At 39.2% G+C, this 20,051-nt stretch overlaps 1 protein-coding gene across 2 annotated transcripts in view; it reads right to left on the bottom strand.

Moving 5' to 3' along the window:
• ttc3 (tetratricopeptide repeat domain 3) overlaps positions 1-20,051 on the bottom strand; it is a 37,790-nt gene that overhangs the window by 8,760 nt on the left and 8,979 nt on the right. For both annotated transcript variants that reach the window (XM_047378473.1, XM_047378474.1), the window contains exons 7-29: positions 19,071-19,206; positions 17,804-17,889; positions 16,729-16,823; positions 16,165-16,227; positions 15,071-15,125; positions 12,847-13,003; positions 12,577-12,601; positions 12,387-12,471; positions 10,373-10,403; positions 9,125-9,185; positions 8,382-8,439; positions 8,135-8,287; positions 7,233-7,313; positions 5,345-5,454; positions 5,126-5,252; positions 4,928-5,050; positions 4,745-4,846; positions 4,556-4,648; positions 4,415-4,479; positions 1,556-1,692; positions 1,127-1,447; positions 766-1,041; positions 651-691 (exon numbers count right to left, since the gene is read on the bottom strand). In XM_047378473.1, coding sequence (XP_047234429.1) covers positions 651-691; positions 766-1,041; positions 1,127-1,447; positions 1,556-1,692; positions 4,415-4,479; positions 4,556-4,648; positions 4,745-4,846; positions 4,928-5,050; positions 5,126-5,252; positions 5,345-5,454; positions 7,233-7,313; positions 8,135-8,287; positions 8,382-8,439; positions 9,125-9,185; positions 10,373-10,403; positions 12,387-12,471; positions 12,577-12,601; positions 12,847-13,003; positions 15,071-15,125; positions 16,165-16,227; positions 16,729-16,823; positions 17,804-17,889; positions 19,071-19,206 — 2,481 coding nt within the window. The remainder of the gene's footprint in view (positions 1-650; positions 692-765; positions 1,042-1,126; positions 1,448-1,555; positions 1,693-4,414; positions 4,480-4,555; positions 4,649-4,744; positions 4,847-4,927; positions 5,051-5,125; positions 5,253-5,344; positions 5,455-7,232; positions 7,314-8,134; positions 8,288-8,381; positions 8,440-9,124; positions 9,186-10,372; positions 10,404-12,386; positions 12,472-12,576; positions 12,602-12,846; positions 13,004-15,070; positions 15,126-16,164; positions 16,228-16,728; positions 16,824-17,803; positions 17,890-19,070; positions 19,207-20,051) is intronic.

Below are 20,051 nucleotides of genomic sequence, written 5' to 3'. Positions count from 1 at the left end.
TGAGGTCCAGGCGGGCTACAGGTCTCACGTTTTATCTAAAGACAGGCAAACAATTTAAGTTTTCTAATTTTTAGCTCTAGAAACATTTTATATCCTATTTTTAGCAACATATGGGTCACTCTTTCATTGGAAATGCTTGCTGTGTTTAATGAATTGGGGCCACAAAGTCCGCCTTCGATGAAAAGCTGCTGGATGTCTGCGGTCCAATTTACTATGAAATTAAAATAAATGCATCACATGGATCTAAGAAAAGACATACTTAATGTTGCAGCCACCATTTTTCTTTTTAAAGGTTTTAATTTGTCAGTGAAACTTTCTGACAAATAACAAGCATAAGATGTCTTATTTCTTTCTTTATGTTTTGCAAGCACTCGTGCCACCCCATGCCACAAGTGCGCCCTGGGCAGTGAGCCAAATCTGTATTAAAAACGACCACCGATTAAACATCATCCGACTTGAACAGTAATCTGTAAAAGCGGTGGTTTATATTAAAATATTCAAATTTAAAGTGGAGCGATGGTGCGTAAAGAACAACCGTATGAATCTTAATGATCTGGACATTTTTAGTAACATGCTGCCAAATTAAGTTCAGTTTGTGGCAACTGTCAGGTAAATAGCCAAACCACAAAAAAAAAAAAAAGAAGACTTACATGTTCATTTTCAGACTTTTTTAACACAGAACAATGTCCATCTGAAAAACAAACGGAGATTTTTAAAGCAAGAGGAATGCTTGTAAATCACGTTTGCCAGGTTCAAAATACGTACCCATCATATCAAAATATTCATCCAGTATAGTGTGACAAGAACTGTAGTCCTCTCTATGCTCCTCCAGAGTCCAGATAAATAGCCTCATGTCATGAGCCGAGGCCTGCTTTAGATACTCAGTCACAGTCAAGCCAAGGCTTGAAAAAAATTCCGGTTTAGTGTCAAGTTTTTCTAAAATCATTTCTTTTAAAGGGTCAAAGTTCAGAAGAATAGCCAGATCTAGCTGCTCCAGGCGTTCCGAGTGCCGATCGATGAAGGACTGGGCTGCGTGCAGACCTGAAAGCAAGAAAACAGTCCATCAGGCTTCAGACCGACTCTCTAAACATCTTCTACAAATAAACAGAAGCATGTGAAGGCTGACCTGCGTTGTTGAGCTGACACGCCCAGTTGCTCAGTTTGGAGTTTATACCTACACAGCTGCTAAGTTGTTGAATAAAAACCCGAGCCCAGACCCGGCTCTTCCTCTCCAGCAGCAGCTCCAGAGCTTGGCCCAAAGTGTCCAGCTGTTCCTGCTGCCAGTTCAGCAGCCTACTGGCAATATGGTTCCCCCTCGACCAGTCCAGCTCCAACCAGGGCTGGAGGCTCCTGGTCAGCGCGGAAACCTGGAGGCCCCGCTCCTCCCTCAGAAGGTCCATGTTCTGGTTGATCTGCAGCAGAACTCGATCTCTGTACACCAACCAGGCTGCAGCAGAAAAATGACAAAGACAGATTATTCTTTGTTTTGATAAAAGTACCATGCAGAGGGATAGACGGCAGGTCCTAGGAGTCATCATAACCTATGAAACAGTACCTTTTTGTTGACTCTGTGTTGCTGAGTTGTCTTTGTTCTGCAGAATCTCATCGCTGCTGGTCTGCTTATCCTTAAACGTCTGTTTGAACTGTTTCCTCTTCTGCTTGTGATTCTCCTTTGACTTTAACTTCTTTACACTGAGAACAAAAAACAAAAAGGGAAATAACAGCACGTAGCAATCAAATCTGCCCTTTGACCCAATGCTTCAGCAGGTGTCCCTCAAGGCTCTGTTTTAGGCCCACCACACAAAACAATTTATATTGTTAATGTGCGTCAGAAGGTCAAATGATGCACCATGCCACCTCTATGCTGATGACACCGTTGTATATTAACATAAAACCACAGTTGCCCAGGTGTTTGATCGGCTGTGGTTAATTAACATTTAGTCACATTTGTTTCCCCTTAAACTGTTGCTCAACTCTTACAGAAAATAAAGTTATGCTGCAAATCCCTACAGCTCTCCCTGCTATTACTATTTACATTTTTGTTATGCTGTATTTTAATTAATGTGAACCTCATTTTTTAATGAGGCGGGCCAGTCCATAGCTTCAATGTCTTCATCTTGCAGGAACTGCTGACACACTCCAGCCACATGAGGTCTAGCATTGTCCTGCATTAGGAGGAACCCAGGGCCAACCACACCAGCATATGGTCTCACAAGGGGTCTGAGGATCTCATCTTGGTACCTAATGGCAGTCAGGCTACAACTGGCGAGCACACAGAAAGGAATGCCACCCCACCCCACACCATTACTGACCCACTGCCAAACCGGTCATGCTGAAGGATGTTGCAGGCAGCAGATCGCTCTCCACGGTGTCTCCAGACTCTGTCACGTCTGTCACATGTGCTCAGTGTGAACCTGCTTTCATCTCTGAAGACCACAGGGTGCCAGTGGTGAATTTGCCAATCCTGGTGTTCTCTGGTAAATACCAAGCATCCTGCACGGTGTTGGGCTGTGAGCACAACCCCCATTTGTGGACATCGGGCCCTCATACCATCCTCATGGAGCCGGTTTCTAACCGTTTGTGCAGACACATGCACATTTGTGGCCTGCTGGAGGTCATCTTGCAGGGCTCTGGCTGTGCTCCTCCTGTTCCTCCTTGCACAAAGGTGGAGGTAGGGGTCCTGCTGCTGGGTTGTTGGTGTCCTGGTGTACTGGCCTGTCTCCTGGTAGCGCCTCCAGGCTCTGGACACTACGCTGACAGACACAGCAAACCTTCTTGCCACAGCTGGCATTGATGTGCCATCCTGGATGAGCTGCCCTACCTGAGCCACTTGTGTGGGTTGTAGAGTCCGTCTCATGCTACCACGAGTGTGAAAGCATCACCAACATTCAAAAGTGACCAAAACATCAGCCAGAAAGCATCGGTACTGAGAAGTGGTCTGTGGTCCCCATCTGCAGAACCACTCCTTTATTGAGTGTCTTGATAATCACCAAAGATTTCCTCCTGTTGTCTTTTCCATTTGAACAACAAGATGTGAAATTAATTGTCAATCAGTGTTGCTTCCTAAGTGCACAGTTTGATTTAACAGAAGTTTGATTTACTTGGAGTTATATTGTGTTGTTTAAGTGTTCCCTTTATTTTTTTGAGGGGTGTAGATGACTTACAAAAGATGGACAAAATGAATAAAACCAAAACATCAAAGAGAAATAAATATTTAGTGGTTGATTCTCTGTTTGTTCATCATTACTAACAACCATACCAGACTAAATTAGTGCAGGGGTTCCCAAACGTTTCAGCCTGTGCCACAGACTGGCAACCCCCTAAAAAACACAATTTGTAAACTGTATATCTATTTATAAAATATAGGGTGAAATAATTATTTCCATTTTGAAATGAATTTTTTTTGTAAATGACACTTGATAATTTAATTTCATTACATATTTAATTAGACATTTCATTGTACATTTTTTTATTTCATGATAAATTAATTTATTTCATTTGTCTCTTTTGGCAGCGGTCACATTACAATGATTCGGCGAATCATCTCCCGACCCCCCACTTGGTGTTGCGCGAACCACCGGGGGTCCCGACCTCCACTTTGAGAACCCTTGTGTTAATGGAGAAAATATGCTTTCTAACCATTTGGCTTTTGAATGCAATGAGAAAGCTGCTAAATCTTCAATCTGCATTTCAAAAAAACTAAAATTATCATTCAAGAGTTTATGCATTTCAGTATTTCAATTCAAAAAGTAATTCTCATATAAGCTACCAGTGAAAAGGTTTGGACACCCCTTCTCATTCAATAGTTTGTTTTTATTTTTAGCTCTGGGAACTCCTTCAGGACTGTTGGAGAACCATTTCAGTTGACCACCTCATGGCAAAGCAGTAATCATAGGGGGGCTACTCGGAAGGATCTAAAATATAAAAGATGTTTTTAGTTATTTTACAATTTTTATGTTTGCTATGTTACTCTTACTTTTGCTTCATAGTTTTGATGTCTTCACTGTATCTACAACAAAGTCATTACTATCAACCTTTTTTTCCTTCCACTCAACTTTCTGATAAAATGCTTGGCTACAGCACTGAGCAGCCAGCTTGTTGTAGCTATCCCTCCTTGAGAAGCCTGCTGAACAGCTGCAGCAGTCTTCCTTATTTATGTTTATAGGCCATAAGAAAGCTGTGTTTCTGCATTTAAAAAATGCTTAATTGGTCTGAGAAAAACTAACTTTTGTGTTTAATTAGCTGCAAGTTGCACTCATCAAAATTAACAGAAAAAGGCTTGAAACATATCACTGTGTGTGTAAGTCCCACCTATGAATTATTATATTAAACAGACTTTTCAATGATCTAATTTACTGAGATTCACCCCCAATTGTTTCCAATTAAAGCAACAACAGAGTAGCAGTGCTCTCACCTTGTGGCCTTCTGGTTCACCTTGGGTTTCCTGGGCCTCTCTGCTTTAGTTATCGTTGTTTCAAACTGACGAGACAAAAACAGCCCAGTCAGCTCTGATCCTGTCGTCCCGTCCAACTTCCTCTCTGGATATTTATCTTACCTTACATTTCAACAAACCTGTGGGACCAAAAATTCTTATATAGCAGATTTTACCCATACAGTCAGGAGTCAAACACGCCTCATTAAGGATATCCTGCGGTAGAAGTAATAAAAACACATTTAACGTGTAAATGCACGTTACGCCTCGTATGCGTTGGAGGAAAAGAGAAGCAGTGCAGCCTCAGCCGACCTTTTCATTCTTCTCACAGAACTTTGTTGACTTCAGGCTCTTCCAGCAGTTGATGTGAAATTCAACCATGCAGCTCTGGCAGCAGCATATCTGAATGTAGCCCTGAAACGGCAGGCTTGCATGTTTAAAACTCATCAAGGCTTTACACATTTTATTTTATTCCAGAAATCAGCTGCAGCTTACCTTAAAATCTGGGTCGGTGAAGTAAATCTCAGTTTTTAGAGTGCAAAGACATTTTCCAAGACGACAAACAGCATCAGGAGCAGGTGGAAATCTGCACAGCTCTATAGCATTCTCAAGCATCTCCTAAAAACAAACATAATTTAGTCCGACTTGTTTTCCATATCACGACGTATCCGACATTATTTAGGTTACAGGAACCTTGAAATGGTCCGGCTGCGTTTCTTTAACAATCTGTTTGGTCAAAGGCCAGGTGAGTTTTCCCGGTGTTATTTGATTCTTCACCATTTGCAGTGAATCTGAAAACTGCTGCATGGCAGCTTTAAACCTGGACAAACAGGAGGGAGACATCAGCTGCAGAACAGCCAACACAACAACTACGACACTGCTGAACAGGTTCAAGCGTTGTTGTTCCTCTACCTGTTTTCTCTGAGGAACACCCTGCCGATGGCGTAGTAAACCAGACACTGAAACGTCCGCTCCTCAAACGATTTCATCTTCTCAAGGAGTTTCTCTGCTTCTGCAAGTTCCTGCGAGTGACAAAGATGACAAATATAAAGTTAACAATTATTTTATTTACGTCCCATCAAAAGCACACCTGGAACAAAAAACACATTTAGGTGTTTAATCCTTTAAAGGAATAACGGAAACACTGGACCAACAAATCTGGGGTTTATTGGTGTTAATAAAAACATTTCCTCAGAGGGAAACTTTAAAAGGTTTGTGACATCAGAAGAAATCTCAACAAACAACCCTAAGACTACATCTCCCAACATCCTACATTTAAAACAGTTATATCACCTCACCCACCTGAAGAGAAACTATCGAATCATGAGAAATATTTTCCCTCCACTAAGTTTAAATGACGTCCTGTGATTTTATTTTCGCAGCTTCATTATTAACTGTTCATTTTTGTCAAACTAAATATTTCAATCAGTTTTAGGAGTAAACTAGCTCATTATACTTCATCTGTGCACCACAATATTATAGAACAATATTCCTGGCAGCTCAATATCCACAAACAAGATGCATCTAAAACATATTTAGGTAGTGAAATAACGCCAACTTTGACAACTTTTGATCAAATAAAGACAAAATAAAGACAGTTTCCTCCTAAAAAGCTGGTCTGGTTTATTTCCACTGAATCACATGTCTGGTTAAGAACAAATTACACATTCTAATAACATACAATGCTGTGAAGAAGTATTATGCATCTCTTCTCCTTTTGCTTTTTTGGTCACACTTAAATGTTTTGAATCAAACCAACTTCAATATAAAAACACAACGTGAATAAATACAAAATGAGGATTTCACTTGTAGGGAATCTAAGACTACCCGGCCCAATGTGAAAAAGTTATTACCCCCTGAGAGCTTCCTACATCGCTGTGGAGGAACATTAACCCACTCTTCTCAGAGTTGTATCAATTCAGCCATGTTGGAGGGTTTTCAATTATGAACGGACTAATTAAACTCATTTCACAGCATCTCAATTGGACTTTAGCCATTTAGAGGTGAACTTGCTGGTGTGCTTTGGATCATTGTCCTCCAGCAGAACTCAAGTGCAGAATGATGGTGAAATGTTCTTCAGGATTTGGGTCAATTAGTTACAAGTCACCCAGGTCCTAAGGCGGCTCCGAACCATCACTCTGCCACCGCTCTGACTCGGATGATGCTCCTTCTTTTTTTTAAAGGCTGTGTTTGCAGATCTAAGATGTATTCTGGTAAATGAAGACGGAGCTTTTTTTTAAACTCGTTTTGCACCGTCTCTTATTGCTGAATGAACAACGCCGACCGATAAACCCCTGGGAAGGTTCTCCACTGTTCCATGCTTTTTCGTATTGTGGATAATGGATCATACTGGAGTCCCAAAGCCTTAGAAGTAGCTTTATAATCCTTTTCAGACAGATAAATGTCAATGTGTTTGTTTCTCACCTGTTCTCCAATTACTTTAGATTTGGTCATGATGCGTTGCTTTTTGAGATCTTCTTGCCTACTTTGTGTTGTCAGACTGGTTTATTTAAATGATTTTGCAGTCAGGAACTAATCAGGCCTGCGTATGGCTGGTGAAACTGAACTCTGGTTTTGTGATTAATTGGTTATTTCAACACAATAGGCGATTAGTTTTTGACACAGGACTAGGTAGCTTGTTTTCCATCAGTAAAAATCATCATTTGAAAACTACCTCGTGTTTACTCAGGTTATCTTTATTTTTAACAAAAGACATTTTCATGGAACCGTCTATCATACATACCTAGATTTCATAAAGACCTTTTAAAAATGTATTTTTTATTTTCTGAGCAGGACTTACCTCAGGCTGTCCAATCTCTGTCAAGGCCGAGGCTCGTCCAAACAGCAACAAAAGTACATCCAGTGTGGAAAATCCAAGGTTCTGAGAAAGCCAAACAGAACAGCAACTCTAATTTTAAACTCGGTGCAATCGCAAACTTTACCTGAGATTTAAAACAGGAATTTACTACTCCAGTATACCTTGATTTTAACTCTCAGAGAGACAGACTGAGACACATACAAAGAGACATTAATAGATAAAGTTAGTCCTTTAATCAGTTAATAATACTCTGAATTTTAACTGTCATTTTCATTTGGATTCCCCTTTAAATCGTTGTTTTGCAATGTTTTGTTTATTTGGCTGTTAGCACATGGTAATGTGATTGCTAATAGGTAAATGACTGATACTGGAGGAAAAAAAATCATATATAATAACTCCGTATAATGTAATTAGATTTCACTTATTAGGTAATAGATTTACCCTTTAGATAGATTTCTGATACGGATTAGAAATTATTTTATGAGATTTACAGACCTTTTCTACACAGAAAAAAGCAATGTAGCTACAGTTAATAGTCCACTGTTGATGAGGTCCTCGTCACGTCTCTACATCCTGGTGAACCTCATGCTTTTTCTATAGCTTTAATCATTCCCTTTCCACTTGTTAGCAATTATAATTAGTGTTTTTGATTGCTGCAATGCCGGTAAAGGTCGTTCATTGATATCCAATTGAGAAGTGTATAAAATAATTCAACATTACATAATTTTGTTAGTTAAAAACTTTCTTCCATCATATTTTGGGGTTGATGCATCATTTCCAATCATCTTCTTGGATGAATGAAAAATCTAAATTTCAAGGAGGTATGAATAATTTTGAGCGTCATTATATAAATGTTACTGTATAAACTTTATTGTATAGATTACCTTGGGTGTTGCATGTTCCAGCAGGCCCAGGGCCTGGCTGAAGGCCTCCTCTGCGTTGCGGCTGCGGAGGTCAGACAAGGCGCTGTGGGCCTCCTGAACCAGAAACTTCAACTCTTTGCACAAGTTCTCTCTGTTGTCCGGCGTCTTCTGGCTCTGAGAGAAGCAAAAACAGCCACAAGTCCGTGTCGTAAACAACCATGATATTATTTATCACAATAAACGACCGACCATGTGAAAAAACTCTTACTGCTTTCTGCTTTTGGTTACTTCTGCTCTTTGCTGAGCTGCTGAGCTCTTCTCTCTCACTGGAAGAAGATCATTTTCAGTTTTAGTCCAGAGTTCCCACAGATGTTTTCAAGTAAAACCTCCAGACAGTTCTCAGTCCATTATGTTCTTTTTAAAAGTGTAAAAAATTTAAATTGCTATGAGTTTAAGGCGAATATTTTTTTTACAGCGCCCAGAATTTAAATTTGAAACATGAAAAAACAGGAAGGAAGGTCAGGAGAAGGAAGGACAGGCAATGAGAGAGAGCAGGGGAGGGAGGAAGGAAGGATGGAACAAAAGAACGAAAGCAACGAGGGAGGGAAAGAGCGACACCAGGAAGGATACAAGAAAGGAAGGAAGTAAGCAAACAAATAAAATGATATTTGAACAATGGGAAAGGGAATGAAGTCTGGAAATCCTCAAATTCCCAGTTTTCCAGACTTCATAAGGACCCCGTTAGTCAGTTTTACACTTCCACATACAACGCTGTGCTAAAATGACACGTTCTAGTCAAAGTCAGGCCTAAGAAGCTGGTTTCTGCTCCGAGACACTCTGTGTTTACAGGAATCATTACAACCAAAGATTTGGAACCTAAACAGGTTAAATAGATGAACAAATGAAATCACAACAGATTAAAATGTCTGAAAACCTGATGGAAAAAACAGCGCAGAAGCGGGCCTGATAAATTTCAGAGAAAAAAAAACAATCACAGGGCTCCAAACTGACCTTTTAGATGTTTTTGAGTCCTTCAACCTTCCCTCTGGTTCAGAAGCACCTTCAAATGTCTCTAAAATCAAAACACAGATAAGGAAAACCATTTTAAAAGATTTCAAACAACACATCACGGACAGTTGTAGTTTGTTTTTCTTCTTGCCAAGACAACAGCCGTAGATCAGAACAGTTCTGACAAATCCCAGAACTCCGATACTACTTCGTAAGCTGGGTCCGATGATCCCCGTTTATTTTCAAGTTTTCAGAACTGCATGTAAATAATGCCCGAGGTAAACCCAGTTTTCAACCTTAGTATTCTTTTTAAAATGGAGCTTTGAGGAAATGTAGAACTAAAATAAAGCTTTAAACTGTTTAGTTCCTATTTAGAAAGAATAGGTCTCTGAAAATATTTCTAATTTTACCACACAAGACTTTATTATACCTGACAAAGACTTGATAAATATCCTGCTTGACCTTCAGTTAAAGTGTGACTTATAATAAATAAAAGGGCCAGCAGACACAGCATCAGAAACAACACATTTTTCCAGCAGAAGTCAAACGGATCATAAGCGGCTGCGTCTGAATAACTTAGAACATCCTTCAGCCAGGGCCATGTTATGGCTACACCATCATGGAGACAGCTGCTGACAGCAGTCCGGCAGGCAGTCACTCAATCCTCAGTAAGGAGGGGAAGGCACAGAAGCTCATTGCTAAAGAGGCTGGATGTTTCGAGGAGTGTATCTAAGCACATAAATGTAAGGTTGAGTGGAAGGAAAAACTGTGGTAGACAAACTTGTGTAAGTGAAAGAGATAACCACAGCCTTCAGGATTGTGAAGCAAAGCTCATTGAAGAGTTTGAGGGAGATTCACAAAGCAGAGAGAGAATCTATTGTCAAGAGGCCTCATTGATGCAGCAATTTATGCAAACAGCCACATTTTCACTTACTGACATTTCTGTGTTAATATTTTTAAATTGGTCTGACATAATTATCAACTTAACAGATCACATAAAATACATCAATCTGTCTGAGCTGCTACAATTCAGTTCAATCACTGAAATAACTTAAATAGTTGATTAAGATGCACTCGGCTAACCTTTTTCATTTTATCCCAAAACTGGAGCAGAAATACAGAAATACTTGGGTTTTAATTTAAACACTGAATCACAAAGAGCAAGGAGGAAAAAGACAGCTGGCTCTTAGTTACCAACATAAGCAGATTAAAAGGAAACAAACTGAATTAATGGATCTGAGCAACACTCACCCGTCTTTCTGTCCATTTTAACCTCAGTGACCTATAAACACAAGTTAACGATTAACACTGAATGATGCCAACACTTCAGCAAGATGAGAAGAGGCAGGAGAAACAGACACATTCAAACATTTTCACCTAAAAATAAAATTATGTGGAGACGTTTACAGACTTCAGTCTTTACAAAACAACCTACATATGAAATCAAATTTAAATTCTGATTTTTAAAAAGAACCTGCAAGCAGGAGAAATGATACGAGATTTAAAAGGCAAAGTTTAAAGCGTTCCCTTCTTTAACTCATCTACTCCATTTGGGTTTTTCTGCATCGAACGAACTTTAGTTCTGAGTAATATTCTGTTAAACCAGCCGTCATTCCATTCATCCTCAAAAACCCTTTAAGAACGAACCAGTCTGACCAGTTTAAAACAGTTGGTCCACAGAGTTTACTCAAACTGCAGCTGTTTATTCTGACAGACAGGCCTCGGTGTGTTAGGAGGTCATTTACATCCGATCCCTCTGAGGATGCATCCTGAACTCTCTGCTGTTCGCTGACCTTACATGGAGCAGCTATCAAACGTGTTCACACTCATGTTGATTTGCCAGGTTTTTGCATTGTTTAAATAAACTTCACACGTTTCACATTTATTCTGTATAATGCAACTGATAAAAAACATCTCCTGTTGATATTTGGCCTCTTGATCTTATAAAAATTCTCCAAATCTCATCAGATTGTGAGGATCTCTCTTGTCCACTGCCCTCTTCAGGTGACCCCACAGATGATCTTCTGTCAGATGTAGTTCTGGACTCTGGGTGATGAGATGTCAGAAAGTGTTGGATGTACTTGAGTTTTCTTGACTCCCCAGCATTGCCCCTCCCCTACCTGCTGTTGCTGAGCACTGCCAGTCATCTGTCTGAAAGAACATACACTTTCCCCTTACAAAGAATTATGGCTATTTGAATAAAAAAATATGTTTAAATCTTAAGATAACTCGTTTTAAAAACCCAGCAAGCTATGAGCAGCATGCCTGTTACCTACCAACTGCAGGTTGGCTGCAGATATCCTGCCTAGATGCCCAGGTAATGTAAGCTTAATATACTGACAGTATCACGCCAAAAAAAAGAGCAGAACAACAACATTATAGAAATATTTTCGAAATGTTTGATCATGCTATATTATATAAAATTGAACTAATGGGATTTTTAATCGAGGTTATGATGCTGTGAGAATCTCATACCGGCCGATGCCTGCGAACGACATCTCTGTGAGCTCCCTGAACAACCTAAGTGAAGTTAGCGGTTGGGTGGATCTCCAACAGAGGAGAGTCTGTGCTCAGACAGGAAGTCAGAGAGTGGGGAAACCGCTGCAAACTCAGAGCATTAAAGGAGATGTCACATGTTTGAGATGGACAGTTTTAAACCGCTAAAACCTCCTGTTGGTAGACAATAAATACAACCAGGATCAGGATGTGCCACCAAGAGCTAATAAATTAGAGGAGAAACCTTCTGTAGGTGTGTTGTGATAAACGCCTCCATCACTGCGTGGTTTGGGTGGAGCTCTGTAGCTGACAGGATGGCGTTGCAGCTTAAATCTGAGTAAGTTTAAGTAAAAGTCACCTCCAAAGGCTGTGAGGTTTTTGGACTTCAGGACTGAAAATCTTCTTTCTTCACTTTACAGAACATCTTTTCTTTTTAATTAGGAGCCATTTCCTCTTATAGTATTTACTTTCTTTAAGATGCAGTATGGCAAACCCATTACACACTTATCAGCACAATGAACATTGTAGACATTGAGTATATCTACAGAAAAAAGCAAGAATTGCTTATGAAAAAGAATGACATGGGATTTTTGACGAAACACCATTATTTTTCAGACATTTTTGGATATACAAAAAAAGACTTAAAAATGATAAATAAAAACATAACTATAGACTTGAAAAACCAAACTAAAATTAAACCTTTCAGTCACCCTTCTATAGTCAAAACAAAACAATAAATCTTACATGTTCTCACCAGCAGGTCACTCACCTTAGTCGCTGTATTTCTTGTCGGATTACTTTTGCCGCCTGTTTTTGTCGGCTGTTGGATTTTTTTCACTAACCCGACTTTAAAGCTGCTCGCCAGGTTAAAAAGAAGAAACCAGAAATAAACCAATGGTTAAATCACTGACAGTCGATCGTGTTGTTTGGTGTGTAGAGGCTGAAAGGAGAACACGGACCTTTGAGGCGACTGTCGCAGTTCAGCTGAAAGCAAAGCAAAGCAGCACGAGTTTCACTTTTGATAAACAGGAAACAATATTGTAGGCAGAAGATGAGTCATTTCATCTGCATGATGCAATTCACTAATCAGTTCAACATAAAAGAACAATAAACACCTATAAAGATCAGGTCTCAAGTAGACAACCTTCACTGGACTCTGTGCAATACAGTTTTAAACTCGTACAGATTTCTAGAAATGAGCCGTTTTAGTGAGGTGAAAGCCTCCTTACCAGGTAGAGGCTCTGGCTTAAACTTCAGGTATTGTTGGTCCAGGTCTCTGAGTCCCTCTGGGTTATCTTTACACAGTGACTTAGCAGTGCTGTGGGCTTCAAGGGCTAAATTAATCTCCCCCATGCAGAACAAGGCCTCACAGTATCGGTAATGGCCCTGAAATCAGATTGTGGAGCAAACGCTTTTTATTCACAAACAAACACACTTAGCAATAATATCCATCCAGAGCAATCCAATCCTGTCCCAACTTCGCAAAATACTGGTCTAAACGAATCCCAGACGACACTTCGAGTACAGTTTCCTTCAGACCGCCTACAGAGGTGCTGGCATCTATAAGAGTCCGACAATCTGAACACAACCACCCACTGACGTGACTCCCCTCAAGCAGCGACGTCACCCTCTGCACATTTCCTGGTACAAAACCAGAGCTACTGTCAGCAGCTGATTAAGCAGCTATCTGGAACGCTACAGATGTTAATAACAGCGTCCGGATCAATAAAAGGTAACTCATAAGTCAGGATGGTATTGATTAGCATATATATTGTAACTCTATGCGTTACATTAACGCTCAGCATGGACTCCTGCTTTACTTGCACAATGATCATCTGCACTGTTGTACTGCTCTATATTTACTCTCACTCACTTAAAACTGTGCACATATATTTATATTATATTGTAGATATGTTTATACTGTTTAATTTGTACTGTATTGCACCGACTACGCCAAAACAAATTCCTTGTATGTCCAAAAACGTACTTGGCAATAAAGCTTTTCTGATTCTATATCAGTAGATCTAGGACAGTGTGTGTATGTTTCCTTAGATAGTTTGAAGATTGCCAAACCTGTTTATTATAAAATGACTCCTACAAAGCATGAACCCCAGCAGCCAGTTTTACTGAGGCACAGCCTGGGTGAAAATCTTTAGCGTCTTTGCACTGACGTTAAGCTCTAAAAAAATCCTTCTCTCGCATTTTATTTCATAAGCGATACAATTAAACTAATTGATTTGATCATTGAAATAACTCAAAAAAATGTGACTCAGATGAACCTCAGCAGCATTGATGATGTGTAATAATAGTTTAATTGATTCAATGCATCTGTGTTGCTGCGGACATCAATAAATCGGTTAATTACCGGTTTGTTCCTCAGCTGACAACCAACTATGCAACACTGTTTGTATTTATTTGATTATAAAGTGCTTCATTGGGATTTGATCACCCAGGAAAAATGGTCGTTGTTAGGCTTATGTACTTACATCTGAATCTTCCAGGAAGCACGTTAATACCAGGTCTAAACATGGCTAAAGTGACACTGACCTCTGCTTAGTGTTAACCAGAAAAGTTGAAGCAAGCCCCATAAATCATTTCAAATAGGAATGCATTAAATTCCTTCGTTGGGAATCCACCAGTTAGTTATTATAACCATTAAGTGTAGAGTGTCAAGTATCTCAAACATCTGACTAAAGTACTTGAGCCACATAATAAATAAAACTATTTCCTGCTGACACTTGGCTGACAACCAGGGCTGCACATTATGCCACCGATATAACAATCACAACACAGTGGGTGCAATATTCACATGGCAAATAATTGTTTTATATTATTATGAAATTTGCATCTTATAAGCGAACGTAACATTTAGCCAGTTGGACAGAAACTCGTGACTGGAAGCACAGAGAAAAAGAGGACAGAAGAAAATAGGCAAATATCACCAGATAGTCATCACCATATTTAATATTATTGCCTTCACAAGATTTGCTAGTATTGTGCTGCCCTAATAACAGCAATTTTCTGAACTTCAGAAAGGGAGACAAAGAATTATAAAAATAGTTTCACACAAAACAGCAAAATGTCTGCCTCAGTCACTTCATCCATAAAGTTTCTAAACCTAGAACACTGTATTCATGCAAAAAACCTAAACTCTTTACATCCTGACCAACCATCAAGGGCAAACCGTCTGAAACCTTTTCTCCCAGAAACCAGAAAAGTCTCTCGACTTCCGGTTCCAAAAACAATATTAAGATTTCAGTTTCAGACGTAAAGATTTTTCTACACTGACTGAAATCAGAATAAATGCTTGATAACGGACTCTATTTGAAACTACACTACATATTAATATTGTCTAGCAGATTAAAGCTAATTATAAATATACATATGTAGATGATTTAGCCCACGTTACCCTGATTTTAGCGAATAAATGCAGTCAGAACATACAGAACATACCTTTGCCCAGAGCGGATCGATGAGAATGGCACGTTTCCCGTCACCTGCTGCTTTTCTATAAAAAGGAGGAAAATATGTACTTCATTATTAGAGAAAAAGAATATTTTAATCAATTCATATAGTTTTTATAATTTTTTGGTGAATCTCCAAAGGACCCGAGTTAAGGTATTAGTATTGCATGGTCACAGTAGTAATTTTGTTTTTGTGTTGTGCAGATAAAGCTCAACACAAGCCGTGTTAACTACTCATTTTAGTCACATCCTGGACTCTGCTGTGGCGACATGCTCGCTGCAGGAGGGCGGCTGGGTTTCATTACATCAGGGGTGTCCAAAGTGTGACCCCTGCACTCATTTTTATTTGAATAACATTGGGTATTATGATGACTATAATTTTAGCCATTCAAGGCTATAACAATCAATATTTAGCTGCGGTTAACATTTTAATCAGAAAGAGAATGTGAGAAATAAAGTTTTTTAAAATGCATTACAATAAAAGGCGAGGCTGCAGCCAAGCCCTGGAAAATGTTCATTCAATTTAATGATTAACTGGGGAAACGTTTAGGAAGTTGCCGTCCATTGGCCATCGTACACAGCTGACTGACAGCTGGCAGCAGCATGTGGGGAACATACAACCAGAGTACATGCCTCACTCTCTCTGGGCTATAACAAAAATAATAAATCCTGTGCATATTCCCATTAATACTAAAGATGCACCAATCATAATTGTTCCATGACTGGCCAGTCAAACACTGGGAGAGGAGCGTGTACTTACTGGAGTTCAATAAAAGATAAAGGTATTTGATGCATGAATTCTTTCATTTTTAGGTGGATTAACACAACTTGTCCATTATAGTGAGAAATTAAAACAAGAGTCGGCAGCTAAGGCCACAAAGACAAAACATAAATTGGTATCTGCCGGGAAACGTCTGATCGCTGCATAAATAAACTACATCTCCTCTTAAGCAACCCTCTACATTAACAGAAGATGAACATTTTTAAATTTACGTTTCTGTAACAATGCCTTAACAATTTAATCTCATAGGTTGATCAGCTTCCAGTTAAAAGCTCTGGTTTCCCTTCAGTGGTTTTACTTACAGATATTCCCTCTGCTTGATATAACACAGGGCTCTGTTTCCATACAGTATGTGGTTGTCAGGACTAAAAGGAGAAAACGACACGTTAGCATGAGCTCAAATTCATCAGGTAGAAAACAGCTTCATTTACAGAGCATTCTTTATACTGGTTTAAATATTGCCATATTTTCTCCCTTTAAAGTGACATAAATAGATGTTTATGTAAGGGATGCACTGAATATTTAGGTAACCAATGAATGTTTGTTGGAGGGGAAGATGTGAAAACAGGATTCATGCTGGAGATAAAATCCAGGCTGGCTAGAAGTTAGTCTCCTTGTAAAACATTCATGAATCTCCAGTATTTCCTCGCTAATCTATATTCAATTGATTTTTCTCACTTCTAATTTTCATTGTTTTATTACCAATAACTACTTCTTTTATCTGTTCACTTGGTGCGATTATTGTTCGTCTCTAATGGTTCAATGTTTTTTTTTCCTCCGTAAAACACTAACTTACCCCTGACTGTAAACAAAGAGCTACATAAATAATGTTTGACGTTGAAAAGTATCATCAGAAATGTACTTACTAAAACTTTATGGCTTTGGTGTAAAACCTCCTTGCTTCTCCATACTGCTGCTCCTGAAACTTTGTATTTCCAATCTTCTTCATTGCTTCACTTTTCTAGAAATGCAAACAGAACACAGCAGTACAATCAGTGGTTCTGTGGTTCCAGTACAGAACCACTCAAGGAACAGGAAGAAGAGACATAACTGACATGCACTGTATAGATTAAGAATATGTTTGTTTTCCCGTTTCTTTTCTTTAATGACCCCCATGCAGCTCTCCTGGTTTCACTGCAATAACTACAGTGACAGTAAAGCAGGGCTGAAACAATCGTGATTAATCGATTCCTGAAATAATCGTCAACTAATTTAGTAATCGGATAATCATTAACTGGACTCTAAAAAGATGTCATTTGCTGAAAGAACAACCCACTCAAAGCAGTAATTAGACCAAGATTGCACAAAAAATAAATACATTTTGAATTAAGGTTGATAAACCTTGTCGGTAAAAAAAAAAAAAAAAGCTCTACCCCAAAACTTATCAAGTGGTAAAGTTTTAGCTTCACCCGGCTCAAATTCTGTAAAAAACTCCTATTAAGCACCTTTTGCTATTCGAAAAATTAGTCGACAGATTAATGGATCAGCAAAATAATCGTTAGTTGCAGCCCAACAGGAAAGATTGATTGGATTTCCCTCAAACAATAAACAAAAAGTTGAATCTAAAGATATAATTTGATCTACTGTACTGTTTTTCAATCAATGTTTAATCAGGTTAGGGGGAAAAAAACGAAACTTTTTGTTGCTGCTGAAAGATTTCGGTTTCAAGGCTACATAAATAAGAGGGGAGATTGCTTTAGATCTGGACTGACTGCTAAATGTAGAAAGTCACCAAGTTTAAGCATTTCTTCCAAACCAAAAGCAACATGGATATTAACTATATCTGTATTTGATGATGGAAGACATTTATTGAGCTCTACTGTGAGAGGTTTTGAATAATTAATAGAGATCGTTTTGTTTTTATGACAATAGCCATCATTAAAAACCCAGAAACGTGCAGTAAACACGTTAAAAAGATCATCCTAGAGGTCGTGTTTTTACCTCTGCAGAATTTTCATCCGGTGGGGCCTTCAGGGCCTTCATCGTAATGTCCAGGTTGTTACTCATTTCCCGAATAAACTTAGCATCTGAAGGAAACAGAAATTAAATTATGGTTTTCCTCTTCTGTCAATCGATTTATCAATTAAAAACAGTGGATTTCTGAGCTTAGAAAAGGGATTTTACTGCCAAGGATAAAAGTGAAGTTGTTTGTAATCTTGAAAGAAAAAGAGAATAAGACCTGCACATCTCATAAATGATACTTTGTCGAAGCACCTGTTGCTTTCATTTTAGCTCTCAGTTTTTAGGTTGGAGTCCATCATAATAACACATCTTAACTTGGTAATATTGGCCCGCTCTTCATTGCGAAATCACTTCAAACCCGTTGGATTGGGAGGCCATCTCCTGTGCACACACGTTATCCAGTCACCCCCCAGATTTCGGTTCAGATCTGGGCCACTCAACTCGGATCTCCTCACTCTACATATAGTGTTCTGGTTATCTGCATGGTGCACACCTCTGAAGCCATGGTTGAGAAGTTCAACCTCGGTTTAATCGGGTAACTCGCTCTCCCAGACGCTTTGAGTGACTTCAAATACGTTTTTCCAAAATGTAGCCGGGCTTGGATGCATTCCTTCTGGCAGCCATAACACTAAGCCAAGATACACCAAGAATATTGGAGAGTTCATTTTTTTTGCAGAGCAACAAGTAGTTCTTGCATGACTTCTTCAGCCTATTTTTCCCACTTGATGACAGTCTTCACCCTGTTCAATGATGCATCTAATGCCTTGGAATCTCTCTTGTACCTTTCTTCTGACCGAGATCCATCTGGTTCTTTGGAGGTTCTCTGCAGACGCGTCAGGAACTTTATTCGGGGTAAATCAAAGGTGCTGACAATGATGTGCCAACTCCTCTTTCAGTGTATCATTTGTAATCGAGAGTTAATGACTAATCACAGCCACATCGCCAGTTATAAGAGGGCGTGCACACTGATGCTACCACATTATTTTAGTTTTCCCCTTTAAAAAAGGTTTTATTTTGTTTCTCCATTAGGTTGTGGAGGTTTTAGTTCACATTAGGAGAAAAGAATGTTCTGAAATCATCTTTCCTGGTCTTATTTTATTCACATTACAAATAAACCTGCTGTTTGACAGGGATATCAGGGCTTGGTATATCTCCTTTCACTGAACTGTGCAGGTATGGCTTATTATTTGGCATCACCTACAACCAGGTGTAAAAACGTACAGAAGTGTCTAGAAACGCGTCTTACACTCTGAGAAGATAAAGCCGAAGGTTGCGTAGCAGTTTGGAAAGCCTCCGAGGCACTGCAGCTGTTCTCGTTTGAAATAATCTCCTGACTTCTCCAACCAGCGGACAGTTTCTTCCAGGATCTCTGGAGAACAGCGCTGGAGCAGAAGATTCACTGATGTTACTGAACACATCGTTACAGACAACACAGACATTTACAAGTTGTAGCTGACATGAACTACAGATCGAACCACGATGCTTTCAGATGTTTCTAACATGCAGGGATCTTTCTTTCTCTACAGAAGAAAAGGGAAACCGTCTCTATGTACCTTTTTATTAGTGAAACACTGTTGAATTTTTAATCAGGGCTAAAAGTCATTCTGCCTTTGCTACAATGGGAGTACATTCTTATTTTATTGTAGCTCAGGCTTATTCAAAGTATTCATACCCTCTGAATTTTGTTTTGCATTTTGTCACTTTACATCCATAAGCTTTAATGGATTTTTAATCATCATTTGATGACAGACCAACACTAAGTAGTGCATACCTGAACTAGAAGGAAAATGATGTTTGGCTTTAAAACAGCTTTATAAATAAAATCTGAAAAGTGTGGTGTGCATTTGTTTTGAGGCTCCCAAACTCAATCCTCTGCAGAACCGCTCACTGACTGAACCTTTTTGGACTTTCTTTGACAAATAGCTGAACCTCAGTCAGAGTTGATGGAAAATGTTTGAGAACATCAGTTTACTAGTCTTGCCACAGAATGCATTTAGGTCTGGACTTTGACTAGGCCAGTCTCTCACATGAATATACTTTGATCTAAACCACTCCATTGTAGCTCAGGCTGTACGTTTACATCTTCCCATCAACCCTGACTAGCTTCCCTGTCCCACAGCATGATTCTGCCACCACCATGGTTCACACTGGAGATGTTACGCAGTGTTACTTTGACTTTCCATACAACATTTTGAATGTAGGCCTAAAATGTTGGTGTCACATTACA

The sequence above is a fragment of the Girardinichthys multiradiatus genome, chromosome 11 (assembly GCF_021462225.1).
Source record: "Girardinichthys multiradiatus isolate DD_20200921_A chromosome 11, DD_fGirMul_XY1, whole genome shotgun sequence".
Classification (NCBI taxonomy): domain Eukaryota; kingdom Metazoa; phylum Chordata; class Actinopteri; order Cyprinodontiformes; family Goodeidae; genus Girardinichthys; species Girardinichthys multiradiatus.
Note: the sequence above shows the minus strand (reverse complement) of the source record. Positions and strands in the feature narration are given on the sequence as shown.